The 20,544-nt window shown below is 59.8% G+C and overlaps 2 protein-coding genes across 2 annotated transcripts in view; both read right to left on the bottom strand.

Moving 5' to 3' along the window:
- Positions 1-1,245: 1,245 nt before the first annotated feature.
- LOC127473503 (pineapple eye protein-like) overlaps positions 1,246-20,544 on the bottom strand; it is a 32,721-nt gene continuing 13,422 nt past the window's right edge. The window contains exons 11-19 of the mRNA XM_051793177.1: positions 12,934-13,025; positions 12,344-12,454; positions 12,126-12,244; positions 11,798-11,954; positions 11,542-11,669; positions 2,799-3,065; positions 2,526-2,642; positions 1,479-2,448; positions 1,246-1,338 (exon numbers count right to left, since the gene is read on the bottom strand). The gene's annotated coding sequence lies outside the window, so the exon portion shown is untranslated. The remainder of the gene's footprint in view (positions 1,339-1,478; positions 2,449-2,525; positions 2,643-2,798; positions 3,066-11,541; positions 11,670-11,797; positions 11,955-12,125; positions 12,245-12,343; positions 12,455-12,933; positions 13,026-20,544) is intronic.
- Positions 5,007-7,592, bottom strand: LOC127473482 (PHD finger protein 7-like). Its single transcript, XM_051793127.1, has 10 exons — positions 7,333-7,592; positions 7,144-7,235; positions 6,955-7,056; positions 6,674-6,798; positions 6,431-6,593; positions 6,237-6,343; positions 5,910-6,023; positions 5,659-5,777; positions 5,318-5,484; positions 5,007-5,102 (listed from the first exon to the last, which is right to left on the bottom strand). Exons 1-10 carry the CDS (start codon positions 7,373-7,375, stop codon positions 5,007-5,009), a joined length of 1,128 nt encoding a protein of 375 aa, XP_051649087.1. The 5' UTR covers positions 7,376-7,592.

Genomic DNA, 20,544 nt, shown 5'->3' with positions numbered 1-20,544 from the left:
TAAAGCTAACTGGAGATACGCCTTCTGAACATAGCAAAGACATAACCTCAGGCTCCCCAGACCTTTAGGGAGGATGTCCTCACTCCCAAGCTGAACAAGCTATTTTTGGATTATACAAAATGGATGTCAACAGACCTGCTGTAATGAAATGCTGGTTAAAAACAGCACCTGTCTTCAGCAAAGAGATAGCTGGCGATGGCTTCCACAGATGTTCCTAAAATGCTGTCCTGCTCTAATCCTTTTTTTTCAAAGGTTCTTCATGCATCCAGCTGTCTGGGGAAGAGAAGGAGAGTGTGCACATGGCAGAGTGACATTGGGTGGAGGTGGAGAAGAAAACAGTCTTACATAACAGAGAGCTGAGTTCTGCATCTGGAAGCAACTGGTCTCTCTTATTTCCATCCTTCTTTTTTCACTGTATTTCACACCTGCCTCCCCTCCCCTTACACTCCAAGGTCTGGAGGCACACACTGCACAGTGTCAGTGTAACACACAGCACAGTGCCAGTGTGAAACACAGCACAGTGACAGTGGGACACACAACACAGTGCCAGTGTTAGCATACAACTTAGTGACAGTGGGACACACAACAGAGTGACAGTGGGACACACAGCGCAGTGCCAGTATGAAACACACAGTGGGACACTCAACACAGTGCCAGTGTTAACATACAACTTAGTGACAGTGTGACACACAACACAGTGACAGCGTGACACACAGCACAGTGTGACACACAACATAGTGCCAGTGTTAACATACAACTTAGTGACAGTGGGAGGCACAGCACAGTGACAGTGTGGCAGAACCGGGACACACGGCAGGGCTGGCAGCGAAGGGATCCTCAGGGTCTATGTGTGCAGTGTCATATATCAGACAGCTGATACATGCCAGCTGAGGTGCAGAAAAACACAGCTGTCAGAGTAAACAACTTAGTTCTTTATCCTGTGTGCATGCAGACCTCATAACTGCACAGTTTGTTTGAACGGCAGACGCGCTGCCTTACCCACAAAATGCAGTGAGCAGGGTGAAGCCGTGTAGGCCCGGCTGCCATGAACACAGAGTGTGAGACAGGAAAAATCAAAACTCAATCAAGACAGCCCTGGCGAAAGAGAAAAATACTCCACAAGGGAAGAACGAAGGGGGCGATATAAAAGACCGCATTCACTATTCCCGCCCCGGTCCCACCTCATCCTGCCCGGAACCCGGCAACACCGCCGAGCGCGGGCAGCGGGGGCCGCCCTGAGGGGAACCCCGCCATGGCACCGCCGGGGCCGCCCTGAGGGGAACCCCGCCATGGCACCGCCGGGGCCGCCCCGCACAGCCGGGCTGCGGCTGCCCACACCTGAGGGGAACCCCGCCCTGGCACCGCCGGGGCCGCCCTGAGGGGAACCCCGCCATGGCACCGCCGGGGCCGCCCTGAGGGGAACCCCGCCCTGGCACCGCCGGGGCCGCCCCGCACAGCCGGGCTGCGGCTGCCCACACCTGAGGGGAACCCCGCCATGGCACCGCCGGGGCGCTCCTGCCCCCGGGCCGCCGGCAGCAGGGACAGGACGGCGCTGCCAACACCCCGCCACTGCTTCCCTGCCTTCAGTGCATCAAGGCGGTGGCACCGCTGCATTGCAAAACATTCCAAACGTCTCCCTTGCAACACCAAGGGGAAACCATAGAATAGGAAGGAAAGGAAAGCTGTGCCAAAAGCCAAGGGGGATGAAAGGGAAACCTGAACAAAGATACTACTAAGCCTTGGGCTTTACAATAGCCTCCAATGTGTCAGGTGAAACATTAGGATGAAACAATCTACTAAACGCTGCGACATCGGAAGTGCCATTTGCATAATTTTGCAAATACACAAAAGTATTTTAAAAAGCAGTCCTATACATTTATTGAAGTGATTTGATAAGTTGCTGACAGAACCGGTTTCACGTCTCTGATGTTCTTCATGCTTCCTGGCTGGGGGTGCATCTCCCAGCACTTGGGGCTGCCACACGGCTCCTGTCACGGCAACTTCTAGATTGGCTGCGTTAATTTGGGGTCTGACGTTGCTGGCAGGACTGGTTTTGCCTTTGGGATGTCCTCGATTCTTCCTGGCTGCTGTTGCACCTCCCAGCCCTTGGTGATCCCACGCGGCTCCTGTCACGATGATTTCTGGACTGGCTCTGTGTATTGGGGGTCTGATATTGCTGCCAGAAGTGGTTTCGCTTGCAGGATGTCTCTGTTTGTGTCTGCCTGGGCCTGTGTCTCCCAGGACTTGGTGCTGGCTCATGGGTCCTGTCATGGGGACTTTGGGACCAGCTCTGTGGATTTGGGGTCTGACGCTCCTGGTGGGCGTGGTTTTGCCTTCGGGATGTCCTCACTGCTGTGTCTCCCATGGATTTTGCCTCTCAGAACTCAATGTGACGCGCAGTCAGTTGCCTCCACTGCCTGCTCTGGGCTGTGTGTGGGGCAGAAGGACCTGGGGGGAAAAGGGGTGGGTGAGGTGAGAAGTGCTGGGCCCTTCCCTGGTGGTGGTGAGAAGGGGACAGGAGGTACCTGTATGGTGGAATGAACTGGGTGACACAGCTTGGCACAGGGCAGGTGGAAGCTCAGGTCACAGTCTGGTTCCCAGCAGGAGATGGTGGCCCCTCTCTGGCCACAGATGCAGCAGCTCTGGAAAGAGCAGAGCAGCCCCATCAGCTGCAGCCTCAGGGCCTCCTCCTTGTCCCAGAGCTGGTTGGAAGGGCTGGGCTTTCTTGCTTGGGGTCTGGGCTAAGCTCCAGCAAACCTCACCTGGCACAAATCTCCCTGCTCTTCTCAGGCTCTCACCTTCTGTGCTGCCTGGGAGACTACATCTGGGATAACCCTTCGGAGAAAGCTCTGGAATCCTACTTGATCATCATTGTGCAGAGGAAGGTGGCTGCCAAAAAACTGTAGAAAAAAAGACACATACTGATCAGGAGAGAGTGGCAGGGACTGCCTGTCAAAACATGAAGCAACTCACCAGGCAGAACTCGTGGGCACAGAGCCCATTTATCTGGATTTTTTCTCCACACATGTCCGGGTCAGCCTCTGATCATCCACACAGCAGGCATGCTGGAGGAGAGAGAGACAATGGCACCTCTGCAGGGCTGGGGCAGCTTCCCTGTGGGATTGACCCCAAGGGCTGCTCTGTCCCTGCCTGGCTGGCTGAAGGGCAGGGCTGGAGGCCTTGGGGAGGATGGGACATTGTGGGCACGGGTGTCCCAGCAGGTGTCCCCTGCCCCAGCTGGGCCCCACTTGCTGAGGAAAGGAGGGACCCAGCCCCGGGATGCCTGGACAGCTCCTGCCTCCCCGTGCCACTGCTCCTGGCCCCACGCTGCCCGCCCCGACAGCCCCTCTGCCAGGCTGAGGGAGGGCACTTTGCTCTCACCTGGCTCCCTCCTTCGGGGGGCTCCTCCTCCCTGTCTGACGTGGGATGTGTCAGCGGTGGGTCCCTGTCTCACCAGCTCCCAGCACTGGGTGCTCTAACACGGCTCCTGTCACGGTGACTTCAGGATCTGCTGGATGAATTTGGGGTCTGACACTGCTGGTGGGAGCGGTTTCGCCTGCAGTCAGGACTCCGACTGCTGGAGCAGCTGCTGTCCTCAGTTGCTGGGAAGCTGCTCTGGGATGACCCCAATGTTACCTGACTGTCAGGGCTGGAGCTGCTCGTCTTTTGTGAGGGAGATTCCAGATTCTCCTCCGATGTTGCCTGTTGGTTTGTATGGAGTTTGCTCGTAGTGGGGTTGATGGTCTCCTATTCCTTGGTGTTGTCAGAAGAGTCCTTCATGAGAGCAACAAGCTCTGGGTCTTAACTGGACGCTGTGAGGGGAAGCAGGAGGGTCAAGGCTGCTCCAGGCCCTGGATAAGATAGGCCAGAGCAGTGTCTCCAGTCCTCCTGGAGCAGTCAGGCTCTGCCAAGCCAACCCTGGACACCCCTTGCCAGGCCCAGGGGCACCAGGCCCAGGGTCAGCAGGGTGCTTTGCCTTTTACCTGTGCCCAGATCAGCACAGCCATCACATTCCCAGCTGGTTATGATGTCCCTCAGGCCAGAGCACTGTCCTGGGACTGCCTGTCAAAAAATGGAGGGAGCCCACAGAGCAACTCACCAGGCAGAACACGTGGGCACAGATCCCATATTTCTGCATTTTCTCCCCGCAGATGTCTGGGTCAGCCTCTGATCTCCGACACAGCAGGCATGCTGGAGGGGAGAGAGACAATGGCCCCGGGCATGGCACCTGTACTGCCTGCCCTGACAGCCCCTCTGCCAGGCTGAGGGAGGGGCACTTTGCTCTCACCTGGCTCCCTCCCTTCGGGGGCCTCCTCCTCCCTGTCTGACGTGGGACGTGTCACCGGTGGGTCCCTGTCTCACCGTCCCACCGGTGAGTGCGCCTGGCAGTACTTGGTGCTCTATCACGCCTCCCATCACGGCGACTTCTGGATCTGCTGGATGAGTTCGGCGTCCGACGCTGCCGGCGGGAGTGCTGTTCCCTTTGGGAAGTCCTGGCTGCTGTCTCCCTTGAGTTCCGCCTGCCAGCACTCGGTGCTGGCGTGCAGTTCCTGTCAAGGGGACTTCTGGACCGGCCAGATGGATTTGAGGTCTGACGTTGCAGGCGGGAGCGGTTTCGCCTGCAGGATGTCCCTGATTCTTCATGACTGGGCCTGCGCCTCCCAGGACTTGGTGCTCTCACAGAGTTTCTGACACGGCGACTCCTGGACCGGCCAGATGGATTTGAGGTCTGACGTTGCAGGCGGGAGCGGTTTCGCCTGCGGGATGTCCCTGATTCTTCCTGGCTGGGCCTGCGCCTCCCAGGACTTGGTGCTCTCACACAGTTTCTGACACGGCGACTCCTGGACCGGCTGGATGGATCTGGGGCCTGATGTTGTTGGCGGGAGCGATTTTGTGTGCCGGATGTCCTTGATGTCTCCCGGCTGCGGCTGCTCCTCCCAGCACTGGGTGCTCTCACCTGGCTCCTGTCGTGGCGACTTCTGGACCGGCCGGATGGATTTGGTGTCTCACGTTGCAGGCGGGAGCGGTTTCGCCTGCAGGATGTCCCTGATGGTCTCTGCCTGGGCCTGCGCCTCCCAGGACTTGGTGCTGTCACATGGGTCCTGTCCAGGGGACTTCTGGACCGAAAGTGTGCAGTTTGGGCCCGACGTTGCCGGCGGGGGTGGTTTTGCCGGCGGTCAGGCCCCCGACTGCTGGAGCAGCTGCTGTCCTCAGTTTGTGTGAAGCTGCTCTGGGATGACCCTGATGTTATCTGACTATCAGGGCTGGAGCTGCTCGTCCCCTGTGAGGGGGATTGCAGAGGCTGCTCTGATGTTGCCTGTCGGTTGGTACAGCGGTTGCTGGTCTGTGGTTCTGAAGATCCAGGGGCTGGCACCTGGGCGCTGGTGCTGGGGCTGACGGTCTCCAGTGGTGCAGAACTGGGAGACAGCCCTGATAGCACCAGGCTTCCTGTGTTGGGGCTGATGGTCTCAGGTTCTCGGGAGGCTGTGAGGGGAAGCAGGAATGTCAAGGCCACCCCAGACCCAGGGCAGGATAGGCCAGAGCAGTGCCTCCAGCCCTCCCTGGAGGGAGGTTTAGCTCTGCCAAACCCACCCTGTGCACCCACTGCCATGCCCAGGGACACCAGGCCCAGGGTCAACAGGGTGCTTTGCCTCTTACATGTGCCCAGGCCAGCACAGCCATCACATTCCCAGCTGGTTATACTGTTCCTCAGGCCAGAGCAGCGTCTGTGAGTGCCCTCGGCAGCACAGGAGGAGCACAGGAGCAGTTCCCAGGGCCTGCAAAAGCAAACGGGTTCATGGAGGTGAGGACAAAGTGTCCAAAGCATGGGATTATCTGGCTGAGCTCTTCTCCTGGGTCCTTCTGCTTCAAGCCCTGCAGAGCCCCAGGATGCAGCTTTGGCAACTTACCCCTCCTCGTCTGCCTCCTGCCTGCCTCCTGGAAAAAGGCACTCGCTGGCATCACAGTGCATGTGTCTCTCTCCTAGCTCGGCGAACGCATCATTCTCCTCCCATGATGGCTCTCTGATGGAAAAGGAAAACTGATGAGCTCCCTCTGCCCCGGCATCGGGCAGGTGCAGGGTGTCCCTGCTCTTCCTGCTGTGCCATTTCCAGCTCCTACGGGAAGCTGAACCCGGGACTCACAGAACAGGGCAGGGCCAGGACTGCTGGGGCAGGCCCTGGCACGGCACAGCACTTGCACCCCCTGTGTTGTGAGCCAGGCAGAAGGACACCAACCTGAAGGGGATTCGGATGCCCATGAGAAACATCTCCACGAGAAATTCCTGAGTGCTTCTGCAGATGGGGCACTGGAAGGATAAAATCCCAGAGCACAGAGCCTGTCCCTGCAGGAGAAACACAAGCACGGAGAGTGAGGCCCTGGTGCTGCTGAGCCCCTGCTGTGCCCCCCAGGGTGAGGGAACCACTCCTACTTGGATGCAGTCCCTGTGGAACCACGTGGTTTTGCAGGTTGGGCACACCAGGGTGCTGAAGGTCTTTCTGTCCTCCACAGGCTCCATGCAGATGAGGCATTGGGTGCCCGGCTCTGGAGTTGCCTCCACTACCTGCTCTGGGCTGTGTGTGGGGCAGAAGGCCCTGGGGGGAAAAGGGGTGGGTGAGGTAAGAAGTGCTGGGCCCTTCCCTGGTGGTGGTGAGAAGGAGGGGACAGGAGGTACCTGTACGGTGGAATGAACTGGGTGACACAGCCTCCCTGCTTGGCACAGGGCAGGTGGAAGCTCAGCTCACAATCTGTTTCCCAGCAGGAGATGGTGGCCCCGCTCTGGCCACAGATGAAGCAGCTCTGGAAAGAGCAGAGCAGCCCCATCAGCAGCAGCCTCAGGGCCTCCTCCTTGTCCCAGAGCTGGTTGGAAGGGCTGGGCTTTCTTGCTTGGGGTCTGGGCTAAGCTCCAGCAAACCTCGCCTGGCACAAATCTCCCTGCTCTTGTCAGGCTCTCACCTTCTGTGCCGCCCGGTTGACTGCATGTAGGATATCCCTTGGGAGAAAGCCAAAGAGTCCTACTCGTTCATCCTCTTGCTGATCAAGGAGGCTGGCAAAAAACTGAAGGAAAGATGATGCACTGATGATGAGACAGTGTGGTGAGAACTGCCCATTGGAAAGCTGGAGAGAGCCCACGGAGCAACTCACCAGGCAGAACACGTGGGCACAGATCCCATGTTTCTGGATTTTATCTCCACAGATGTCCGGGTCAGCCTCCGATCTCCGACACAGCAGGCATGCTGGAGGGGAGAGAGACAATGGCCCCGGGCATGGCACCTGTACTGCCCGCCCCGACAGCCCCTCTGCCAGGCTGCAGGAGGGGTACTTTGCTCTCACCTGGCTCCCTCCCTTCGGGGGCCTCCTCCTCCCTGTCTGACATGGTGACTGTCAGCGGTGGGTCCCTGTCCTTGGAACACCGAGGTCTCTTCCAGGTGCTCCTCCACTGGTTCTGAGGCAGATGTGAGACGAGTTTGCAACACAGGGCCAGAGCCCTGAGGCGTAGAGCCCCCTGACTCGCTGGTCAGCCCTGTGTGAGCCCGGTCTCCCTCTGCTGTCTCCTCCTGTCGTCTGGTTGAGGAACACCGAGGTCTCCTTCAGGTGCTCCTACACTGGTTCTGAGGCAGATGTGAGACGAGTTTGCAACACAGGGCCAGAGCCCGGAGGCGTAGAGCCCCCTGACTCGCTGGTCAGCCCTGTGTGAGCCCGGTCTCTCTCTGCCGTCTCCTTCTGTCGTCTGGTTGAGGAACGCTGAGGTCTCCTCCAAGTGCTACTACACTGTAGTGCAAAAAAAGCGAGAGGCGTTTGGAACAGAGGGGCTGTCCCTCCTCTTCCTTCTCCTCTCGTTGTCAGGTAACACTGACACTGGGCCTGAGCCCAGAGTCCCGTTTTGTGCCCTTGGCCTCACGGGTCACAGTGGCCACTGTGACATCAGCACCCTGCACCTGAAATACGGGCAGGGATGGCCCCAGCTCCCACCACCCACTGTGAGGCAGCCCCTTGGTAACCGAGGTTCCGAGGCGGGTCCCGAGCCCTCGGTACCCACAGAGCCGGGCGGCTGCTGCTGCAGCAAGAGCAGGGTCAAATGCCAGGCCCTGGGGCAGCCACCGAGGACTGTTGGGCAGCCACTGTTGCACAAAAAGTGCTGTTCAGGCAGTGCCACTCCAGGGCTCCGGCCCTGGCCAAGGCAGATCTCTGCTCCTGCCCCTGGCACAGGGAACACTGCCAGCACATCAGGGACGCTGATTCCCCAGCAGAGGTGCCTGAGGACTGCAGGAAAGCTGACATCACTCCAGTCTTCAAAAAGGGCAGCAAGATGGACCCAGGAGATGACAGGCCCATCAGTGTCACCTCCATCCCCAGAAAGGGGACAGAACAGCTCATGCTGCATGTCATCTCTAAGCCTGTGGAATAAAAGGAAGGGGAGATCATGCTTGACCAGTCTCCTAGCCTTCTCTGCTGGAGTGACTGGCTGGGTACATGAGGGGAGAGCAGTGCCTGTTGTCTGCCATGACTTCAGCAAGGCTTTTCACCCTGCCTCCCAGAACACCCTCCCAGGCAGCTCAGGAAGTGTGGCTTAGATGAGTGGACCCTGAGGGGGTTGAGACCTGGCTGAATGGCAGAGCTCAGAGGGTTGTGAGCGCGGGGCTCAGTGCTGGGGCAGCCTCCTTTGACCGGTTGCCCGGTGACCTGGCAGAAGGGACGGAGAGCACCCTCAGCACGTTTGCTGATGATATGGACTGGGAGGAGTGGCTGAGGCACCACAAGGCTCTGTAGCTGTCCAGCGAGTCCTGGGCAGGCTCAAGCTTTGGGCACAGAGGCACCTAGTAAATAGCAAAAAAATCTGGTAGCTGGGTCTTTGTCTCGCTGCCTGAATTCAGGCTGGCAGGCAGATTTTAAACCAGCACAGGGCATAGCTGCCCCTTGTGTAAGCACCACACTGCAGCGCAGATTAGAGCCGTAGAAGGGTAGAAGGCTTGGGGTTGGGAGAGCCCTTTAAAGGCCACCCCATGCAAATCCCGCAGTCTCGGGGCTTCCACAGGCAGCCCCAGGGCTCTGGGGAGGGCACAGTCCACAGATGTGCCTGGGGGACAAGGCTCCTGTGCTGGAGCCTCTGTGGAGCTGCTGGGAGCCGGAGGTTTTTCCTTGAGCTGCTTGGAAGGGATGGGGTTTCTTTCCTGGGCTCTGGGCAGGGCGCAGCTCTGATGTCCTGTCCCACTCGGCAGGTTTGGGGAAAGGTCGATGGATAACCTCCGGATGGCGCACGGTGCAGTTTTTGCCTCCAGGGCAGCGAAGCCCAAGGCGCGGCACTCGCCGCTCGCCGTCCTCTCCTGCGCTCCGTTGCGCGGGACCGTCCCCCGCTCGGGCCCACGATCATTTCGGTGCCCAAGTTCCGCGCCCGCGCTGCCCTCGGTGCCAGAATGTTCCCGACGCTTTCCCGGGCTCGCGGCGCTCCCTCGTGCCCGAGCGCCGCCGCTCCAGCGCCGACCGCGGCCGTTCCCGAAGCGCCGGCCGTGTGCGGGGAGGGCGGGAAGGCTCGGGGCGACTGAGTGCGGGGGCTGCCCCGGGCAGAGCTCCCCCTGCCATCCCAGCGCGCTCCCGGCGGGCACTTTGGAGCCAGGCAGCCATTCCTGCGGGCTCTTCGAGCGGGAAGCGGTCGCCGCTGGGTCACAGCCCACAGATGTGCCTGGGGAAGAGGCTGCCCCGGCAACAGCGCCATGAGCGGGCAGCGGGGGCCGCCCTGAGGGGAACCCCGCCCTGGCACCGCCGGGGCCGCCCTGAGGGGAACCCCGCCATGGCACCGCCGGGGCCGCCCTGAGGGGAACCCCGCCATGGCACCGCCGGGGCCGCCCTGAGGGGAACCCCGCCCTGGCACCGCCGGGGCCGCCCTGAGGGGAACCCCGCCATGGCACCGCCGGGGCCGCCCTGAGGGGAACCCCGCCATGGCACCGCCGGGGCCGCCCTGAGGGGAACCCCGCCATGGCACCGCCGGGGCCGCCCTGAGGGGAACCCCGCCATGGCACCGCCGGGGCCGCCCTGAGGGGAACCCCGCCATGGCACCGCCGGGGCGCTCCTGCCCCCGGGCCGCCGGCAGCAGGGACAGGACGGCGCTGCCAACACCCCGCCACTGCTTCCCTGCCTTCAGTGCATCAAGGCGGTGGCACCGCTGCATTGCAAAACATTCCAAACGTCTCCCTTGCAACACCAAGGGGAAACCATAGAATAGGAAGGAAAGGAAAGCTGTGCCAAAAGCCAAGGGGGATGAAAGGGGAACCTGAACAAAGATACTACTAAGCCCTGGGCTTTACAATAGCCTCCAATGTGTCAGGTGAAACATTAGGATGAAACAATCTACTAAACGCTGCGACATCGGAAGTGCCATTTGCATAATTTTGCAAATACACAAAAGTATTTTAAAAAGCAGTCCTATACATTTATTGAAGTGATTTGATAAGTTGCTGACAGAACCGGTTTCACGTCTGTGATGTTCTTCATGCTTCCTGGCTGGGGCAGCATCTCCCAGCACTTGGGGCTGCCACACGGCTCCTGTCACAGCAACTTCTGTTGATAACAGCTGGGGTTGCACAGCCATCACATTCCCAGCTGGTTATGATGTCCCTCAGGCCAGAGCAGTGCCTGGGGGTGCCCTTGGCAGCACAGGAGGAGCACAGGAGCAGTTCCCAGGGCCTGGAAAAGCAAACGGGTTCATGGAGGTGCGAGCTCTTCTCCTGGGTCCTTCTGCTTCAAGCCCTGCAGAGCCCTGGGGTGCAGCTTTGGCAACTTACCCCTCCTCTGCCTCCTGCCTGCCTCCTGGAAAAAGGCACTCCCTGGCATCGCAGTGCCTGTGTCTGTCTCCTGGCTGGGCAAATGCATTAAAGCCCTCCCCTCCTGGTGGTCTGATGGGAAAAGGAAAACTGATGAGCTCCCTCTGCCCTGGCATTGGGCAGGTGCAGGGTGTCCCTGCTCTTCCTGCTGTGCCATCCCAGCAGGAGATGGTGGCCCCGCTCTGGCCACAGATGCAGCAGCTCTGGAAAGAGCAGAGCAGCCCCATCAGCAGCAGCCTCAGGGCCTCCTCCTTGTCCCAGAGCTGGTTGGAAGGGCTGGGCTTTCTTGCTTGGGGTCTGGGCTAAGCTCCAGCAAACCTCACCTGGCACAAATCTCCCTGCTCTTGTCAGGCTCTCACCTTCTGTGCTTCCCAGGAGACTACATCTAGGATAACCTTTCGGAGAAAGCCCTGGAATCCTACTTGATCATCATTGTCCAGAGGAAGGTGGCTGGCAAAAAAACTGTGGAAAAAAAGACACGTACTGATGAGGAGAGAGTGGCAGGGACTGCCTGTTAAAACATGAAGCAACTCACCAGGCAGAACTCGTTGGCACAGAGCCCATTTATCTGGCTTTTTTCTCCACAGAAGTCCAGGTCAGCCTCTGATCTCCGACACAGCAGGCATGCTGGAGGAGAGAGAGACAGTGGCCCCAGGCATGGCACCTGTAGTGCCTGCCCCGACAGCCCCTCTGCCAGGCTGAGGGAGGGGCACTTTGCTCTCACCTGGCTCCCTCCCTTCGGGGGGCTCCTCCTCCCTGTCTGACGTGGGATGTGTCAGCGGTGGGTCCCTGTCTCACCAGCTCCCAGCACTGGGTGCTCTAACACGGCTCCTGTCACGGTGACTTCAGGATCTGCTGGATGAATTTGGGGTCTGACACTGCTGGTGGGAGCGGTTTCGCCTGCAGTCAGGACTCCGACTGCTGGAGCAGCTGCTGTCCTCAGTTGCTGGGAAGCTGCTCTGGGATGACCCCAATGTTACCTGACTGTCAGGGCTGGAGCTGCTCGTCTTTTGTGAGAGGGATTTGCCTGTCGGTTTGTATGGAGTTTGCTCGTAGTGGGGTTGATGGTCTCCTATTCCTTGGTGTTGTCAGAAGAGTCCTTCATGAGAGCAACAAGCTCTGGGTCTTAACTGGACGCTGTGAGGGGAAGCAGGAGGGTCAAGGCTGCTCCAGGCCCTGGATAAGATAGGCCAGAGCAGTGTCTCCAGTCCTCCTGGAGCAGACAGGCTCTGCCAAGCCAACCCTGGACACCCCTTGCCAGGCCCAGGGGCACAAGGCCCAGGGTCAGCAGGGTGCTTTGCCTTTTACCTGTGCCCAGGCCAGCACAGCCATCACATTCCCAGCTGGTTATGATGTCCCTCAGGCCAGAGCACTGTCCTGGGGTGTCCTTGGCAGCACAGGAGGAGCACAGGAGCAGTTCCCAGGGCCTGGAAAAGCAAACGGGTTCATGGAGGTGCTGAGCTCTTCTCCTGGGTCCTTCTGCTTCAAGCCCTGCAGAGCCCTGGGGTGCAGCTTTGGCAACTTACCCCTCCTCTGCCTCCTGCCTGCCTCCTGGAAAAAGGCACTCCCTGGCATCGCAGTGCCTGTGTCTGTCTCCGAGCTGGGCAAATGCATTAAAGTGCTCCCCTCATGGTGGTCTGATGGGAAAAGGAAAACTGATGAGCTCCCTCTGCCCTGGCATTGGGCAGGTGCAGGGTGTCCCTGCTCTTCCCGCTGTGCCATCCCAGCAGGAGATGGTGGCCCCGCTCTGGCCACAGATGCAGCAGCTCTGGAAAGAGCAGAGCAGCCCCATCAGCTGCAGCCTCAGGGCCTCCTCCTTGTCCCAGAGCTGGTTGGAAGGGCTGGGCTTTCTTGCTTGGGTTCTGGGCTAAGCTCCAGCAAACCTCGTCTGGCACAAATCTCCCTGCTCTTCTCAGGCTCTCACCTTCTGTGCCACCTGGGAGACTACATCTAGGATAACAGTTGGCAGAAAGCCCTGGAGTCCTACTTGATCATCCTCATTGTGCAGAGGAAGGTGGCTGGCAAAAAAACCGTAGAAAAAACGACACGCACTGATGAGGAGAGAGTGGCAGGGACTGCCTGTCAGAAAGTGGAGGGAGCCCACAGAGCAACTCACCAGGCAGAACTCGTGGGCACGGATCCCATTTATCTGGAGTTTTTATCGGTAGATGTCCGGGTCAGCCTCTGATTGTCCACACAGCAGGCATGCTGGAGGGGAGAGAGACAAAGGCCCCGGGCATGGCACCTGTACTGCCCGCCCCGACAGCCCCTCTGCCAGGCTGAGGGAGGGGCACTTTGCTCTCACCTGGCTCCCTCCCTTCGGGGGCCTCCTCCTTCCTCTCTGACATGTAACGCATCAGTGGGGAGTCCCTGTCTCACCGTCTGAGCGGTGAGTGGGGCTCCCAGCACTGGGTGCTCTATCACGCCTCCCATCACGGCGACTTCTGGATCTGTTGGATGAATTTGAGGTCCGACGCTGCCGGCGGGAGTGCTGTTCCCTTTGGGAAGTCCTGGCTGCTGTCTCCCTTGAGTTTCGCCTGCCAGCACTCGGTGCTGGTGTGCAGTTCCTGTCAAGGGGACTTCTGGAGCGGCCAGATGGATTTGAGGTCCGACTTTGGCGGCGGGAGCTACTTCGCCTGCGGGATGTCCCTGATTCTTCCTGGCTGGGCCTGCGCCTCCCAGGACTTGGTGCTGGGACATGGCTTCTGTCACGGCGACTCCTGGACCGAAGGTGTGGATTTTGCGGCCGACGTTGCTGGCGGGAGCGGTTTCGGCTGCGGGATGTCTCTGATGCTTCCTGGGTGGAGGTGCAGCTCCCAGCCCTTGGTGTTCTCACATGGCTCCTGTGACGTCGACTTCTGGACCGAAGGTGTGGATTTTGGGGCCGACGTTGCTGGCGGGAGCGGTTTCGGTTGCTGGATGTCTCTGATGCCTCCTCGCTGCGGCTGCGCCTCCGAGGACTTGGTGGTGGTGGCAAACAAATCCTGTCATGGGGACTCGGGGACCGGAGGTGTGGCGAACATCTCCTGTCGTAGGGACTCGGGGACCGAAGGTGTGGATTTTGGGGACGACTTTGCCGGCGGGAGCGTCTTGGCCTGCGGGATGTTCCTGATTGTCCCTGCCTGGGCCTGCACCTCGCAGCAGTTGGTTCCAGCACGTGGCTCCTGTCATGAGGACTTCTGGACCGATGCTGTGGATTTTGGGGCCGACTTTGCCGGCGGGTGCGGTTTTGCCGGCGGTCAGGCCTCCGACTGCGAGAGCAGCTGCTGTCCTCAGTTTCTGGGATGTTGCTGCGGGATGGCCTTGATGTTACCCAACTATAGAGGCTGGGGCTGCTCATCTCCTCTGAGGGAGATTCCAGAGACTGCTCTGATGCTGCCTGTTGGCTGGTGCTGGGGGTGATGGTCTCGTCTTCTGTTGACACAGCAGGAGACTCCTCCATGAGTCTAGCAAGGATTGAGAATTCACCGGAGGCTGTAAGGGGAAGCAAGGAAGGTCAAGACCGCCCCAGGCCCAAGGCAGAATAAGCCAGAGCAGTGCCCCCAGCCCTCCTGGAGCTGACAGGCTCTGCCAAGACCACCCTGGGCACGCACTGCCAGGCCCAGGGGCACCTGACCCAGGGGCATTCAGGTGCTTTGCTTCTTACATGTGAAGCGCTCAGCACAGCTGTCACAATCACAGTTGTCCGTGCAGACTGTCGTGCCACAGCAGTGTCTGCGGATGCTCTGGCGAGCACAGTTGTCACATTCCCAGCTGGTTGTGCTGTTCGGCACACTGGAGCAGTATCTGTGGGTGCCCTCGGCAGCACAGGAGGAGCACAGGAGCAGTTCCCAGGGCCTGGGGAAGCAAACGGGTTCATGGAGGTGAGGACAAAGTGTCCAAAGCATGGGATTATCTGGCTGAGCTCTTCTCCTGGGTCCTTCTGCTTCAAGCCCTGCAGAGCCCCAGGATGCAGCTTCGGCAACTTACCCCTCCTCCTCTGCCTCCTGCCGGCCTCTTGAATAAAAGCACTCACTGGCATCGCAGTGCCTGTGTCTCTCTCCTAGCTCAGCGAACGCATCATTCTCCTCCCATGTTGGTGGTCTGATGGAAAAGGAAAACTGATGAGCTCCCTCTGCCCCAGCATCGGGCAGGTGCAGGGTGTCCCTGCTCTTCCTGCTGTGCCATTTGCAGCTCCTACGGGAAGCTGAACCCGGGACTCACAGAACAGGGCAGGGCCAGGACTGCTGGGGCAGGCCCTGGCACGGCACAGCACTTGCACCCCTGTGTTGTGAGCCAGGCAGAAGGACACCAACCTGAAGGGGATTCGGATCCCCAAGGTGAACATCTCCCCGAGAAATGCCGGCCTGTTTCTGCAGATGGGGCACTGGAGGGAGGAAAATCCAGAGCGCAGAGCCTGTCCCTGCAGGACAAACACAACAGCCAGAGTGAGGCCCTGGTGCTGCTGAGCCCCCGCTGTGCCCCCCGGGGTGAGGGAACCACTCCTACTTGAATACAGTCCCTGTGGAACCACGTGGTTTTACAGGCTGGGCACACCATGGTGGTGAACGTCTTTCTGTCCTCCACAGGCTCCATGCAGATGAGGCATTGGGTGTCCGGCTCTGGAGTTGCCTCCACTGCCTGCTCTGGCCTGTGTGTGGGGCAGTAGGAGCTGAGGGGAAAAGGGGTGAGTGAGGTGAGAAGTGCTGGGCCCTTCCCTGGTGGTGGTGAGAAGGGGACAGGAGGTACCTGTACGGTGTAATGAACTGGGTGACACAGCCTCCCTGCTTGGCACAGGGCAGGTGGAAGCTCAGCTCACAATCTGTTTCACAGCAGGAGATGGTGGCCCCGCTCTGGCCACAGATGCAGCAGCTCTGGAAAGAGCAGAGCAGCCCCATCAGCAGCAGCCTCAGGGCCTCCTCCTTGTCCCAGAGCTGGTTGGAAGGGCTGGGCTTTCTTGCCTGGGGTCTGGGCTAAGCTCCAGCAAACCTCGCCTGGCACAAATCTCCCTGCTCTTGTCAGGCTCTCACCTTCTGTGACGCTCGGTTGACTGCATGTAGGATATCCCTTGGGAGAAAGCCCTGGAGTCCTACTCGTTCGTCCTCTTGCTGATCAAGGAGGCTGGCAAAATACTGCAGGAAAACGACACGCACTGATGAGGAGAGAGTGGCAGGGACTGCCTGTCAAAAAGTGGAGGGAGCCCACAGAGCAACTTACCAGGCAGAACACGTGGGCACAGATCCCATGTTTCTGGATTTTATCTCCACAGATGTCCGGGTCAGCCTCTGACTGTCCACACAGCAGGCATGCTGGAGGGGAGAGAGACAATGGCCCCGGGCATGGCACCTGTACTGCCCGCCCCGACAGCCCCTCTGCCAGGCTGCAGGAGGGGCACTTTGCTCTCACCTGGCTCCCTCCCTTCGGGGGCCTCCTCCTCCCTGTCTGACATGGTGACTGTCAGCGGTGGGTCCCTGTCCTTGGAACACCGAGGTCTCCTTCAGGTGCTCCTCCACTGGTTCTGAGGCAGAAGTGAGATGAGTTTGCAACACAAGGCCAGAGCCCTGAGGCGTAGAGCCCCCTGACTCGCTGGTCAGCCCTGTGTGAGCCCGGTCTCTCTCTGCTGCCTCCTCCTGTCGTCTGGTTGAGGAACACCGAGGTCTCCTTCAGGTGCTCCTACACTGGTTCTGAGGCAGATGTGAGACGAGTTTGCTACACAGGGCCAGAGCCCTGAGGCGTAGAGCCCCCTGACTCGCTGGTCAGCCCTGTGTGAGCCCGGTCTCTCTCTGCCGTCTACTCCTGTCGTCTGGTTGAGGAACGCTGAGGTCTCCTCCAAGTGCTACTACACTGTAGTGCAAAAAAAGCGAGAGGCGTTTGGAACAGAGGGGCTGTCCCTCCTCTTCCTTCTCCTCTCGTTGTCAGGTAACACTGACACTGGGCCTGAGCCCAGAGTCCCGTTTTGTGCCCTTGGCCTCACGGGTCACAGTGGCCACTGTGACATCAGCACCCTGCACCTGAAATACGGGCAGGGATGGCCCCAGCTCCCACCACCCACTGTGAGGCAGCCCCTTGGTAACCGAGGTTCCGAGGCGGGTCCCGAGCCCTCGGTACCCACAGAGCCGGGCGGCTGCTGCTGCAGCAAGAGCAGGGTCAAATGCCAGGCCCTGGGGCAGCCACCGAGGACTGTTGGGCAGCCACTGTTGCACAAAAAGTGCTGTTCAGGCAGTGCCACTCCAGGGCTCCGGCCCTGGCCAAGGCAGATCTCTGCTCCTGCCCCTGGCACAGGGAACACTGCCAGCACATCAGGGATGCTGATTCCCCAGCAGAGGTGCCTGAGGACTGCAGGAAAGCTGACATCACTCCAGTCTTCAAAAAGGGCAGCCAGATGGACCCAGGAGATGACAGGCCCATCAGTGTCACCTCCATCCCCAGAAAGGGGACAGAACAGCTCATGCTGCATGTCATCTCTAAGCCTGTGGAATAAAAGGAAGGGGAGATCATGCTTGACCAGTCTCCTAGCCTTCTCTGCTGGAGTGACTGGCTGGGTACATGAGGGGAGAGCAGTGCCTGTTGTCTGCCATGACTTCAGCAAGGCTTTTCACCCTGCCTCCCAGAACACCCTCCCAGGCAGCTCAGGAAGTGTGGCTTAGATGAGTGGACCCTGAGGGGGTTGAGACCTGGCTGAATGGCAGAGCTCAGAGGGTTGTGAGCGCGGGGCTCAGTGCTGGGGCAGCCTGGTTTGACCGGTTGCCCGGTGACCTGGCAGAAGGGACGGAGAGCACCCTCAGCACGTTTGCTGATGATATGGACTGGGAGGAGTGGCTGAGGCACCACAAGGCTCTGCTGCTGTCCAGCGAGTCCTGGGCAGGCTCAAGCTTTGGGCACAGAGGCACCTAGTAAATAGCAAAAAAATCTGGTAGCTGGGTCTTTGTCTCGCTGCCTGAATTCAGGCTGGCAGGCAGATTTTAAACCAGCACAGGGCATAGCTGCCCCTTGTGTAAGCACCACACTGCAGCGCAGATTAGAGCCGTAGAAGGGTAGAAGGCTTGGGGTTGGGAGAGCCCTTTAAAGGCCACCCCATGCAAATCCCACAGTGTCGGGGCTTCCACAGGCAGCCCCAGGGCTCTGGGGAGGGCACAGTCCACAGATGTGCCTGGGGGACAAGGCTCCTGTGCTGGAGCCTCTGTGGAGCTGCTGGGAGCCGGATGTTTTTCCTTGAGCTGCTTGGAAGGGATGGGGTTTCTTTCCTGGGCTCTGGGCAGGGCGCAGCTCTGATGTCCTGTCCCACCCGGCAGGTTTGGGAAAGGTCGATGGATAACCTCCGGATGGCGCACGGTGCAGTTTTTGCCTCCAGGGCAGCGAAGCCCAAGGCGCGGCACTCGCCTCTCGCCGTCCTCTCCTGCGCTCCGTTGCGGGGGACCGTCCCCCGCTCGGGCCCACGATCATTTCGGTACCCAAGTTCCGCGCCCGCGCTGCCCTCGGTGCCAGAATGTTCCCGACGCTTTCCCGGGCTCGCGGCGCTCCCTCGTGCCCGAGCGCCGCCGCTCCAGCGCCGACCGCGGCCGTTCCCGAAGCGCCGGCCGTGTGCGGGGAGGGCGGGAAGGCTCGGGGCGACTGAGTGCGGGGGCTGCCCCGGGCAGAGCTCCCCCTGCCATCCCAGCGCGCTCCCGGCGGGCACTTTGGAGCCAGGCAGCCATTCCTGCGGGCTCTTCGAGCGGGAAGCGGTCGCCGCTGGGTCACAGCCCACACATGTGCCTGGGGAAGAGGCTGCCCCGGCAACACCGCCATGTGCGGGCAGCGGGGGCCGCCGTGAGGGGAACCCCGCCCTGGCACCGCCGGGGCCGCCCTGAGGGGAACCCCGCCATGGCACCGCCGGGGCCGCCCTGAGGGGAACCCCGCCATGGCACCGCCGGGGCCGCCCCGCACAGCCGGGCTGCGGCTGCCCACACCTGAGGGGAACCCCGCCATGGCACCGCCGGGGCCGCCCCGCACAGCCGGGCTGCGGCTGCCCACACCTGAGGGGAACCCCGCCATGGCACCGCCGGGGCGCTCCTGCCCCCGGGCCGCCGGCAGCAGGGACAGGACGGCGCTGCCAACACCCCGCCACTGCTTCCCTGCCTTCAGTTCATCAAGGCGGTGGCACCGCTGCATTGCAAAACATTCCAAACGTCTCCCTTGCAACACCAAGGGGAAACCATAGAATAGGAAGGAAAGGAAAGCTGTGCCAAAAGCCAAGGGGGATGAAAGGGGAACCTGAACAAAGATACTACTAAGCCCTGGGCTTTACAATAGCCTCCAATGTGTCAGGTGAAACATTAGGATGAAACAATCTACTAAACGCTGCGACATCGGAAGTGCCATTTGCATAATTTTGCAAATACACAAAAGTATTTTAAAAAGCAGTCCTATACATTTATTGAAGTGATTTGATAAGTTGCTGACAGAACCGGTTTCACGTCTGTGGTGTTCTTCATGCTTCCTGGCTGGGGCAGCATCTCCCAGCACTTGGGGCTGCCACACGGCTCCTGTCACAGCAACTTCTGTTGATAACAGCTGGGGTTGCACAGCCATCACATTCCCAGCTGGTTATGATGTCCCTCAGGCCAGAGCAGTGCCTGGAGGTGCCCTTGGCAGCACAGGAGGAGCACAGGAGCAGTTCCCAGGGCCTGCAAAAGCAAACGGGTTCATGGAGGTGCTGAGCTCTTCTCCTGGGTCCTTCTGCTTCAAGCCCTGCAGAGCCCTGGGGTGCAGCTTTGGCAACTTACCCCTCCTCTGCCTCCTGCCTGCCTCCTGGAAAAAGGCACTCCCTGGCATCGCAGTGCCTGTGTCTGTCTCCTGGCTGGGCAAATGCATTAAAGCCCTCCCCTCCTGGTGGTCTGATGGGAAAAGGAAAACTGATGAGCTCCCTCTGCCCTGGCATTGGGCAGGTGCAGGGTGTCCCTGCTCTTCCTGCTGTGCCATCCCAGCAGGAGATGGTGGCCCCGCTCTGGCCACAGATGCAGGAGCTCTGGAAAGAGCAGAGCAGCCCCATCAGCAGCAGCCTCAGGGCCTCCTCCTTGTCCCAGAGCTGGTTGGAAGGGCTGGGCTTTCTTGCTTGGGGTCTGGGCTAAGCTCCAGCAAACCTCACCTGGCACAAATCTCCCTGCTCTTCTCAGGCTCTCACCTTCTGTGCTTCCCAGGAGACTACATCTAGGATAACCCTTCGGAGAAAGCCCTGGAATCCTACTTGATCATCATTGTGCAGAGGAAGGTGGCTGGCAAAAAAACTGTGGAAAAAAAGACACGTACTGATGAGGAGAGAGTGGCAGGGACTGCCTGTTAAAACATGAAGCAACTCACCAGGCAGAACTCGTTGGCACAGAGCCCATTTATCTGGATTTTTTCTCCACAGAAGTCCAGGTCAGCCTCTGATCTCTGACACAGCAGGCATGCTGGAGGAGAGAGAGACAGTGGCCCCAGGCATGGCACCTGTACTGCCTGCCCCGACAGCCCCTCTGCCAGGCTGAGGGAGGGGCACTTTGCTCTCACCTGGCTCCCTCCCTTCGGGGGGCTCCTCCTCCCTGTCTGACGTGGGATGTGTCAGCGGTGGGTCCCTGTCTCACCAGCTCCCAGCACTGGGTGCTCTAACACGGCTCCTGTCACGGTGACTTCAGGATCTGCTGGATGAATTTGGGGTCTGACACTGCTGGTGGGAGCGGTTTCGCCTGCAGTCAGGATTCCGACTGCTGGAGCAGCTGCTGTCCTCAGTTGC

Source organism: Manacus candei, unplaced genomic scaffold, assembly GCF_025592945.1.
Source record: "Manacus candei isolate 608988 ecotype Guabito, Panama unplaced genomic scaffold, ASM2559294v1 h1tg000036l, whole genome shotgun sequence".
Taxonomy (NCBI): domain Eukaryota; kingdom Metazoa; phylum Chordata; class Aves; order Passeriformes; family Pipridae; genus Manacus; species Manacus candei.
This window is presented reverse-complemented; position numbering and strand designations above follow the sequence as displayed.

Excerpts from the sequence above, each read along its gene's own strand:
- LOC127473482 (XM_051793127.1), bottom strand. The coding sequence starts at position 7,375 with ATGTCAGACAGGGAGGAGGAGGCCCCCGAAGGGAGGGAGCCAG. Across the intron at positions 7,236-7,332 it reads CCCCGAAGGGAGGGAGCCAG|CATGCCTGCTGTGTCGGAGA; the intron begins GTGAGAGCAAAG and ends TCTCCCCTCCAG. Across the intron at positions 5,103-5,317 it reads ACCGCTGTACCAACCGACAG|GACCCATGTGACAGCACCAA; the intron begins GCAACATCAGAG and ends TCCCCTGGACAG.